The sequence below is a fragment of the Pterocles gutturalis genome, unplaced genomic scaffold (genome assembly GCF_000699245.1).
Source record: "Pterocles gutturalis isolate BGI_N339 unplaced genomic scaffold, ASM69924v1 scaffold28795, whole genome shotgun sequence".
Lineage (NCBI taxonomy): Eukaryota > Metazoa > Chordata > Aves > Pterocliformes > Pteroclidae > Pterocles > Pterocles gutturalis.
In genome coordinates this window covers 1-11,961 of record NW_010141731.1, presented here as the reverse complement: position 1 = coordinate 11,961, position 11,961 = coordinate 1, and the positions used below count along the sequence as shown (strand labels likewise).

The 11,961-nt window shown below is 37.8% G+C and overlaps 1 protein-coding gene across 1 annotated transcript; it reads right to left on the bottom strand.

The window, feature by feature from the left end:
- Positions 1-537: 537 nt before the first annotated feature.
- LOC104458874 (chromosome unknown open reading frame, human C7orf57) lies at positions 538-10,540 on the bottom strand (the record flags this gene model as incomplete). Its single annotated transcript, XM_010084136.1, has 6 exons — positions 10,357-10,540; positions 9,519-9,627; positions 9,227-9,389; positions 3,770-3,870; positions 2,608-2,744; positions 538-603 (listed from the first exon to the last, which is right to left on the bottom strand). Coding segments are annotated over exons 1-6 (760 nt in total), but the record flags the coding sequence as incomplete, so codon positions are not given.
- Between the last annotated feature and the right edge of the window lie 1,421 nt (positions 10,541-11,961).

The window sequence follows — 11,961 nt, the reverse complement described above, 5'->3', positions numbered from 1 at the left end:
TATATGAATGTGCTTTTGGGACTAAGAAGCCATATTTCCAGTGAACATTTGACTTTTTTACTGCAAGTATCCATACCAGTTCCATTCTTTCTGTTTACATTTCATCCCATACCATACAGTTCCCCTTCACCTTTCTTTATGGCATAGGTCATGAGTATAACTGTATTTAAATAAAGGAACTTGCTGGTTTGGACACATCAATATCATGCCCATGTCTAGTCAAATCAGCAGTAATATGGTAACCCTATCTGACAGCAAAGGCGCACTAGACTGGTATAGGAGAGAACTTCAGTTTTACTTTATTTTATTTATTCTATTAAGAAAAAGTCTAGGAATAGGCACTGATAGCTGTTGCCTGTTATTTAAAGTTTCCTGTAATCAAGCACAATGAAATTCATCCATGTTATAAACCAAATTATCTTCTCAATCAGGCATGCGTTCAACTATAAAAAGTAATCTAACAAACATGTAAATAGTGGACTGTATAAGCCATATAAGGCTTTGCTTCCTTCAATGGTCTTTTAAGTTACTTATTACATTCCTGAAATGGTGGCTTTGACTTGTTGCTTGCAGGTGCTGATTCAGACTGTGATGGCTCTGAATCTGCAATAAAAAAAGGATTAAAGTTCTTAGGATAGCTTCAACAATAAGAACAAAAGAGTCAACTAAAAATTTAGTTTCTCATTCACGTCAACATGCATACAAATTCCAGTACTATTAATTTTTAACTAACAAGATAAACAAGCTACCTGCAAAGTTTGCAGTATGATGCAAATCTGTAACCCAACACAACTGGATTATATATTTACATATGGAATGGGTTATATCTCCTCCCTGATGTGTCTTGGACTTATTCTGTGCAACAGATAACAGAGAAAGCTCCATCTCAAAAGGGAACTGGAAAGTGCTGATGCTGCCAATTGCTTTGGATGAGCAGACCAAAGTACCCAAGTGGGAAGAAAATACAAAGCACTACCTTCAGTGCATAACTGAAAGAATGAAAAGGATGTCAAAACTGAATCAAGGTACATGTCTGGATGAAAAAATACTGTTAAGAGCATTTTAAAAATCTCCTTGTACACCGAGATGCAGAATTGACAAAGGAGGCAATGCAAGCAAAGGAGGTGTTACGTTGCCTAAGAATTTGTGGGGGGGAAAAAAGGGCATCTCAAAAATAAGATGTATCTCTATGTCAAACTATGCAGCATACTGACTTTCCAGCATACCCATCATTTTGTTCTCTATGCCTAAGTGGTACAACAAAACCAATATCATGATTACTCTGAAAAATCTTCAGCATTCTTTATACCCCAAATGTCTCATTAGAGGCACATTTCACATTAAAGAAGTCAGCTATCAACAAATGAATGAATTTGAGGTTTCGAAAATCCCAAATCCTTTTATTTTATTCACAAATGAAAAGAAAAATGTTGGTGCAAAGGAAAGTTAAATAGAATCTAAATATAAATGAATATTGAAGGTTTTCCTTCCTGCTAACGAAGAGCACTTTTAGGCTCCCGGTTGAACTGTTAGGTCATAGCACCTCCCAAGGCAGCATCCTCTGCATGATCAGAGTTTGGATACTTAAGTTGATTTTGAAGACTGACTTCTCAGGTTATGCACCCTCTTCTGAATAATAACACACAACTTCTAGTTTTCTGTTTGCCTGTTTTCTTCTGAGACTCACCTGGAGGAAGAGGTTCTGCACACCCAAAAAAATATTACTGTAGATACATTAATGGAAAACACGAAGATGAATTCAAGAAGTGCTAAAGAAACTAAACTATCTGGCTTCTAAGACTTCCACACATTGATATATCAAGGCCAAGGGAGGCATGGCGACCCCCAGTGTATACACAAGCATCCCCTAATACAAGAAAAAAAAAATTATGGAGCTTGTAATGTGTACGTTCAATAGCATTTTAAAAGGTTGCTACAGAAAACTGATACACCCACTATGGTTACCAAGCCACCATAAAAAGCCTAAGCAAAATGTCTTTGACAGAAGGGGAATTTAACCTTTACATCTGTTTTCAAGTGATGCATTTCATAGCTATTACCATTATGCATGAAAATTTGAAACCATAGGTAAACATTGGATAACTCTTCTTCTCTCTAATAAAACTGTTGCAACTCACCATCTTTAACGATGCACTTTTTTTTGACAAATTTTTATGAAAAAGATCTATTTCTTAAACCCAAGTATTGATGACATTTGTCACAGAAGTTTCAGAAAAAATATTAGGAGCTAAAGGCTACTCACAACAAATAGGCAACAGATACTTTATGTTCTGTTTAAATTTAGGCAGGACGGCTGTGTCTCTTCAGCATTTTACAAAAACACGTCACACAGAAGCCCTTGGATCAGAACAGAGCATACTTCCGCATTTGTAAAGATGAAAAAAATCTATGACAGCCCCTGCCTTCACTGACTACAAACAGGATCACTGTTTTCTTTATCTGGTCATACAGCATTGTGAGCTAAGCATGGTAATTCAGTAAGTCTCACCATATTCAAAGAGAGCCACACAAATTATTCAGGCTATCCTCTGCTGTTACCTTGAGATCCCGACTCACTTTAAAAGAAACAGCTTTCAATGACTTTACCTTTGGACTGCTCACTATTTTCTGGCGTTTCTTGAATCTTTTTTTCCCATCCAGTACACTGCTGAAACCACTCAGTCCCATAACCATTGCTAATTGATTTGCTAAAGTTTACTGCTTCACTTTTTCTCTGAGCAGGTCTGTAAGTCCAAATATATTAAGGAAAACAATAACATAACTAAACAAAAATGGGGATTAGGTTGTAAAATTTTATTTTGTACAGAAAGGGCAATAGCCTTACAACATAATTTATTTCTAGGTAACTAAACATACATTCTACATGTACTACTAAACATATATTCTGTATCTAGCAAAAAAAAAAAACCAAAACACCAAAACCCCCAAAAAACAAAGCACACAACTACGCGTGATTCAGTAAGATGTAATTTTACACGAGAAGAGCCATCCTTTTTATTGGAATTTAACATGTGTAATACTTAAGCAGTTCTGGTCTTAGAGATAGAAAAGGGAAATGACACAAAGAATGAGTAAGTAAAAAAGACTGACAATACTCACACTGTGCAGCACGAAGGCGAGATTTTGTCACAGATTTACTCATAAGTTCATTAGTTTAATCACTTATTTTGCATCATTCACATATTTCTAAAACATAGGGGGATTACTGATGATGGTAATAAATTTTTAAGACAAAGTATGCAGAAACAATTACTTTGTGCACACAGCTGGTGATGTGATTACATCACAGTTGATATAATAATTTGCTTAAAAGACTATTGCCTTCCTTGAGTTCATGGCTACAGTTTTATGTGTTTTCTTAAAATGGTAGTCCTACTTGTGTCTCTGCAACCTATGCTTACAGAACAATGTACATTAGAGTTTGCATCTGTTCACGGTATTGAGGAGGAAAAAGACAATTCAGAATACAATAAAAGTGTGCTACATGAAGACATACAACTGTATGCTTAGTTTTCCTAAAGCAAAGTTATATTGAATAGCGTTCCTATATAAGTTAAAGCGCTATTATTTTAGTTTTTGTAAAATTTTTTTAGTATCACGCATGGTAGCAAGTTTAGTACCAGTAAGGATGCGCAAGTCCATACACATATGCACTAATCTCTGCAATTTCACAAGGAGTAATATTACTTGCATGCACAAATAGTTGCAGGCTTAGGAGTTTAATGAATTTCATAAGCATACTACTCACATAGGTGGGAAGGAGAGCTTATTTTTCCCACTAAATTCCTTCTTTGTAGAAACATTTGTCATTCTGCCTGTATATTTAGGGTTTATAGCTGGGAGCTTTACCTGTGTTAGAGAAATTTTAACTTAGTAAAAGGAATTATGATCAAAATAACCGAGAAGATTATATGATAATATGAATTTCCAAAGTGAAGGTAACATTAATGTCCCTAAATGTCTTCAAATTTTACTATCTATTTTATTTTCATAAGTAAGAGTAGAGGAGTATAAAGGAATAACAAAAGATAAAGCAATACCTTAGTTAGTTATTCTAGATGAGATCAGCTGTTTGTTCAGTATATCAAGAATGCAAAATGTGCTGTCCACAAGCTTTTCCCTTAGAGTACACTTCTACACAAAGTTAAGCTTCAGATTCAAACTTACCCATCACAACCTCTCATCTTGGCTCATTCCTCTGTATGCAGTGCATGAAAACATCCCAGTCTTACTAAAGTCAGTGGGACTAGAAGTTAATTTCCAGTTTATTTATTACCTTTTTTTATAAAAAGCATAAAACTTCCCACATAATAAGAAAACAGCTGTGGTTCATTAATTAGACATTTGAGATTGAAACAAGTACAGATACATTGGGGGAAGCCTACAAGAGGAAAGTGTATTTTTATTATCTTTCATTGGATGACAGGTAAAGAAAGGTGTTTAAAGAAAGACAGAAAGATAAAATGACTTCTAGAAAGCCAGTGAAATGACATCACAACCTCTAGGACTGAAAGTTGGAAAACCTTTTAACTTTGATCAAAATCAACAGGTGCTGAAGGGTCAACTTACTTCCCTCACAAATGAAAGTATTAAATTAAATATCCCAAACAACTCCCAGGTATCTTTCACTAGTGGCTGCTAAGAAATTCTGACACTAAAGAAAAAAATGGAACATCTTTAAAGACTGTTTATGGCTTTCTTCATTGCATGAAGAAGAGAGGGGAAAAAAAAGTCCTGAATATAGCACAAAATGTTCAAAGCTTACTAACAAAGTTTTTGTGTTATACTAGTATAGCCATTTAATTAGAATATAGATATTATTTGATCATTTTCTCTTTCAAACATGCAACACAGGAGAGTGCCCCATAGGATAAGAGATACTACTTGCAGGTTATTTTAAAAAAATAAGGACAGGGTAACTAGAAGTGAAGTGTATTGCTCTGTAAATTTAAAAGTAAAGATACCTTTCACCTATGTGGATATACCTAGTTGAATACAGTTAACATAGAAAAAAAAAATATGAACAGAGTGCAAAAATTAGATGCATCATCAGCAGATGCACTTGGATTGCAGACATTACAAAACAACTCCCATGAAAACATCCGTAGGAGAAGATTCCAAAATAGATGTAAACACACCACAGACTTCTCCAGGAGCCTGTGCACATTTAGTATAGAAAGAGCAAAGAAAAGTGTAATAGCATTTAAATACATCTAATTAGTGAACTAATTAACAAGCCACCTGGGAGAAAGCAAAGCCTAGAACAGACAGTTCTACTAATTCTGAAACAGGCTGTCAATGCAAACCAACATGTTACGTCAGTGCTGAAATCCCTACAGACTTCAGTGGAGTCAGAGTTTCACCAGACGAATAATTCCAGAATCTGGTGAAAAATAAGTGGGTGGGCTACTAGCTTTCAGCCTGACTGATGTTATGTTGAAGCTTAAAGAGATGAAAAACTGAGACACTTGTCAAAGAAGAAGAGATTATACCAGCAAGAGCATGCAGTGATGTCAGAAGCAGTGATGTCAGATGAAGAGGGGGGTCTGTTGTCCAAACTGGAGGTTAGAAAACACTTGAGCTGTTTAGAACTGCTTTTCAAATCCATTAACACTATTCTCTGACGAAGCAGCCTATTTGTGCTTTATGTTTCAAAAATGCTATTCTGTTGTGCAAAGAATGATAGTGCTGTTTTCTACCACTAAACTGCACCATTTCAGATCTGACATACCATGGAAGTTTCAGATCGAGGACACAGTTACCTACAGTTTCAACTGACAAAACCAATTAAATTAGACAAGCAGAAATCATCAATCTCGGGTAACTTTCGTCACATACTGAAGACATGATGGCACACAGGGCAACACAAACACAATTTGATAGGCAGGATATACAAATAGTAGATGGAAAGCGATGGGAGTCTTCTCTTGGCACTGAAGACATGCATTAGAAAAGAAAGTTTAGTAATTAAAGAGTAAATTAAAGAGCAGGGGGAGAGGGGAATACTAGAAAGATTTTGTCTAGAGGTAGACAAAGGCACAAATGTCAAAACTAAAGTCAAGGAAAAAAAGTGAAAGGCAATGAGAAAAGACTTGAAGGCTGCTAGCAAGTCTCACAAACTCTTTTAAATGATGTCTTTCTTGGTATTAAAAGAGACAGGCTAGCTTAACGTGCAGGTATCAAAACACTCCCTAATGTTGGAATCAGCTACCAAGTTGCAAAAGGAGCAAAGGAACAGATCAGAATTCGGTTTTGGAGGGCACCTGCATTCTCATCAGATGCTTTTTGTTACCTTGCTGGGTAAATTCAGCATTAAAAGCAGACCCTTGTGCCACTACACCCCAATGGTTACAGCTGAAGAGGCATTTTCACTTTGACATGCCTGTATTTAAGAGCCATCAAGTTTCCCAGATAAAGCAAACTATGTAGGAAATTTTTTAGATGTTCTGAGTTTAAAGCTTTCTCTCTCTTTGTGAAGAGATGGCAACAACGTACCCTAAAAATTACTGCCTAAATTTATTATACATACACATTTATTAGTCTCAGATTCAAGAAACATGAAATGCGATATGTATTGTGCCTGACTGGTACATGAAGAACAACAGATACCTGCTGCCAGCATGGAAAGCTAAAAGCCCCTGGATGAGCTGGCTCTGCTGTGATCAAGGGAAAAATTCTAGATTATATTTCAAATCTTTCTCTGACACAAAATCCTGACCTCAGATGACTAATCCTTTTGCTATAGCACATACATACATATGTAAGTATGTATATATATGTAAACATTTCAGGCAAGTGCCTGAAAGAGATGACTTCAGACACAAAGCAGTAATCTTAGTGGTGCTGCAGGAAGACTGCCTAATGCTGATACTAACCCTGTTCCATCTCCAGTTATCTCCCACCCATACACAGGCCTGCCTCTTTCTTAAGGTCATACACCATTTTCAACCCAACCTAGCTAGTCCATATGATACATAAGCAAAAGGATGCTTCCACCTGGGCTAGTAGTCCACCACTTTGCCATGTGCATGAAAGATTTAGCTTTTGTGCTCTAACACATCTTTGCTGCTTTGCAAAATTCCCAGAACAAGAATTATCCCCATGATTAAGGCATTAGGGAGGAACTACAGGATCCATCCCAAGGCATGGAGAACCATGCAATGGTCCTCCGATCTCCAATGCTCCTCTACGCAGTGACAGCCATAATATGAGGAACGGTGGAAATTCTAATACTTCGGAACAAAGTAGTGTAAAGGCTTAAAGCTCCAGAGCAAGGTCCCACTTGGGAACAATGTTTTCCAAATCGAGCAGAACAGGTACCCATAGAGGTTAAAATGTTTTTGCACTCATCCCTAAGGGAGCCCTTTGGGATTTATCTCCACAATTGCATCATGCATCTCTCTTCTGAACAACTGCTTAGTCAGACTGGATTGAAAAATATTTTCAATATGTTCAGCCTCAATAATTGAGGTAATCGGCTGCTGCAGTATCATCACTTAGTCAAACAAATAAATTGACTATTGCTTAGAAATTTGCCTGTGGTGTTTTGGAATACATCTCTTACATTTCAACATACAAGATGTACAGAGAGAGAACTAAAATCAAGACTGACTGGTGGGGCTAGTTCCATTGTCTCACTTCAAGACTCTTCAGGAAGGTACTCTTAGAGCATAGTATAAGAGGAGATACAAGAAATACCTGTGAAGGAAGCACCATGTGATGTTTCAAGATACGTGAGACACTTTTCAGGGTACAAGAAAGGTACAGTGAAGGATAACCATTTCAGAGATTGTGGTGTGGAGGTATAGCTAAAGCTAGAGACACTGAATCTGCCTTCTCAGGCACCTAATCTGAAAGAAAAAAATTTGGTAGATTTAGTACCTTAGACAAAACTCAACTTCAGCTTCCACAAGAGCAGTGTAAATTATCTATCAGGGCCTCAGCAGATTTGTAATCTGAGCTGAATATATAACATATATTCACTTTGTATTTGGTGATAAATAAAATACATGGGAACTTTCATTCACATGACTGAATTAAACTGGGTCTTGATCAAACTCCACCCAAACAGAACGGACCTCAGTCTCACTTTACCAGTCACCACATGGACTTGAATTATACTTGCGGTTATCAAAGTTAAATTTGACTCTTAGAGCAGTGAAGACAATTGGTTCTTAAGTAAAGGAGCGAGGGACAGCACTTCCTCTCCCTCCTGGTTCAATCGTTTAAGAAGTTCTCTGGCATGCTAAATTTCTACTTTCAGTGCCTTAAATCTCTGATTGAAAAAAAACTTCACCTACAAGCATCAGGCAAATTATAGTTTAAGCATACATGCTTGTCTGTTTCCACAGACTAAATAAACCTTCCCAAGCCTACTCAGAAATGAAGCGTTCCCATTTACACAAGCCATCATTCTGAATTTGCACTAGTTACTCACCTCAGCAAAGGCTAAGGACTTTTTTTCCTAAAATTTCTAACACCTGCCCCTCTGTTCAAGAAGAGAGGAACTGGTGTTCAAGTACATCAAATGCCTTTCCATGTATACTCTGAAGACCTACGGCAAATGAGGCAACCAAGATTACAGAGGATATTAAAAAAAAATAAGGCTTCAGCAACTAAAATGGACAGGGGCGGAGAAGATGAAACAGGGAAGATGGGAGAGAAGTTTCCAGGACAAAGCACCAAGAACATCACAGGAAAGTTTGTTCTAGGCATAGCTTGTGCTATATTTATTTTATATGGGATACATCTTCCATTCAGAGACAGTGCAGTCTCTTCAGGGACTTTCTTGCATTTTGAACTAAAACAAACTGCATTTTCGGAACAGTCTTCTGTTCTCTCCTCCTCCTTCTTTTTTCCTCCCCCAAGATGACTAAACAAGAATTCTGTTCACCAAGAGTGAATTAGAGGGGAAATAAAGCATAAAAAGACAGAAACTACCTACTAGCTTTCATTTACACTCAAGTATACACACTATATAATGTGATTAGAAACTACATTTCTGGTTCATATGCTATACCTGCAGCACTTATGAGAAATGTGGTCTTCTTCTCATTCTCTAACTTCAATGTAAAAATTGCTTCTGGAATACAGAAACTCTGGTGTGCTACAGCTTCCCTTCTATAAGAGCCCACAAGCCCAGCTAGAAAGTGTCTTCACAAGCTCTACAAACAAAGCATTGTCACAGAGCACCTCTCCATCATACCTTATTTTTCCCTGTGTTTTCTTCATCCTCAGCATCTTGCTGCCAAACACTTTTCATATCAAAATCAAAAGTCCCTCTTCTTCTCTCGTATCTGTTATCGTGATGGTCATCAGCCTTAAACTCTCTGTGAATCATATAATCTGGTAGAGAGGAAACACAGCTCCTGCAGGCAAAGATTTAACACTTGTTTGTACGAGGGATACCTATCTTGCACTTTACTATAAAAGTATTCTGAAACACTAACAGGTGGAGAGAGAATCCAAGAAGTTATGCTGGGTTTCAGCAGCCTTACCGTGGCTCATCGGTCACTGTGGGATTGGAGCAGTGTGAGTACCAGTCAGGCACAGCATACGCTGCTGGAGAGGACTTCATTGTCACAGGAGCACAGGGCTTCAGCAGGTCTTGAGAGAAAAAGACAAAAACCACTACTTTTCCAACTTCTTATCTGGTTGCAAAAGCATTTACCTTTGTTTTCAGGTTGCTGTTTTATCAGGAAGAAATACTTGCTTTATTCAGTACAGAGCATTTGTCTCCCTGGATAAAACGTACAGTCAGAACCTTGCAGCATTGCGTTCCACTTTTACCTTGTTTATCTTCCTCTAAATGCTTTGACATATTTCTACTGGCCTGTTAATTCATATTTTTGGATTTGTCACCCTGCTCTAAGCATGCATGCAAGGCATCTGCTCAAGTTCCTCAAGCTAGAGCAGAAAATGTACAGTATTGTAAGAAACTGAATGTCATCACAAAAAAAACACTTTACAAACCTCTACCAAGTTTTCTGATGATGCTTTTTTTGTGACATCATTTTCACCAGACTGCTACGTCAATAGCCCAAGCATAACTTCTAAAGACATCATTCAAATGCAGCTAAATCATCATCATCTACTTAAATCATATACAGTGCAAAACTATACATTTTGCTAAAAGGTACCTATACACAACAAACTGCAAGGGTGTCTTGACAAGGTGCCCTCTTATGTCACATTTTCAAGTGCTCACTTTTTCTATAGGTTAATTTCAAAACTCCAGAGGATTCTTCCGTAGTATCTACGTGCACTTTCCACCACCACACTCAAGCAAAGCTGAAGAAAACAAAGGAAAAACAAACAAGCAAGAAAGACACTCACCAGATCGGCCTCCTTGCTTTGCCAGCCTGACCCCAGCTGAATTGGTCTCTTTGATCCACTTCCTGCAGCACCCAGATGGCACTTCATGGGGAGCTTTTGCAAGGTCACTGGGACCAGGAATCCAGGATGTTGGAGGAAGTGTACTCTTTGAGGTTACTGACTTCCCTGGTTGTTTCTGTGGCATATGGTATTACTGTCCTGCAATAACAGAAAAGAAAATATTTATGGTAAAAGTTAACTGCTAGCATCCCTTTTTCAGCAACTAACAAATCGAGCCCACCTGAAACTTGAGCAACATGCTGCATTTCATCTTGGAGACAGAAGACCAGGCTTGCTTATGCTGGGAGACACAGTACATGCAACTTCTAGAGGATCAGATGCAACAAGGGAACACCTGGGTTTCAGTTTTGAAACAGCATTCAAGTTTTCAAATAAAGTGTTATAATACAGGGGATCGTGAATCTTCATGCAGAAGACTATTTCCAAGGACACCAAGAGCAGCAAGAGGCACAGAAGACAGCAGGAAATACTTAAGCCTTTTGTTTCCTTTCCTCTTCACACATTAACAAAAGCAAAGACAGTACCTGTCTGTTTGCAGGTCTTTATTTGTAAAACAACCAAACCCAATCCTCAAACTGCCCACCTCTCTGAATAATAAAAAAACCCCAACACCCTACCTCCTGATACAATTGTTTCTCAACTTCTAGCGAGCAAAGAGAAAATACAAATAAATCCTCGTTAGTGGGGAAATGAAGTGCCAGACAAGGAAAAAAAAAAAAAAAAAACAAAAAACAAAAAACAGTCCAAGACATTATGCCATGAAGTGTGCACAGGACACTTACTGAAGTGACTCCAAGTGCAGCAAATGCCGTTTCATAGGTGTAAGTAAACTATCTTAAGGCAGGCGTCCTACTAAGGGGCTCTTAAGTACTAGCTATGCTGTTTTTTCTTAACATGGGCAAGAAGAGTCCATCACGTTGACCAGTGTAAGGATACAGAAGAGCATGGCGGAGACTGTTGTAACAACACAAAGAAAAAGATCTGCATAAGGAAAAATGTGGTAACAGTTGGGCACAGGAGGGCTCTTTGCAACATTCAGAAAGATTGTTTCCTCTCCATCTCCAAGCAATGTAATAGATGCTATGAACTACCATACTGCAAATATACGACATCATGAACGGATAAAACAGCTACCTCCTTGATAGCCTGACTCTGAGGATTAAAACCAGCTAGTAGTGACATCCCCAAGTCTGGAGAAAGAGGCAAGCATTCATTTCTACAGGGAAACACTAAGGTTGTCCAAAAAAATGGACAGTTAAAACCAGCCAAAATTTATGATCAGAGTCCAGAGGAGCAAAAAATGGGAAAAAAAAGAAAAAAAAAAAAAACCAACACAAAGCACTTACTCTCCTTGGTATCAGGGGTAAAGAAACATTACACTGTTTTCTTTCACTTCACTAATTACTCGATCTAATTATCCCAAACGGTCTCCTCTTTTTTAATTTGCTGGGTTGCTACTGTCTGGCATCTCCACTGCACGTAATGTCTTAAAATTAGGGGGGGCTGGAAATTCCTTTAAAATGGATCAGCAATCCTAGATGAAGG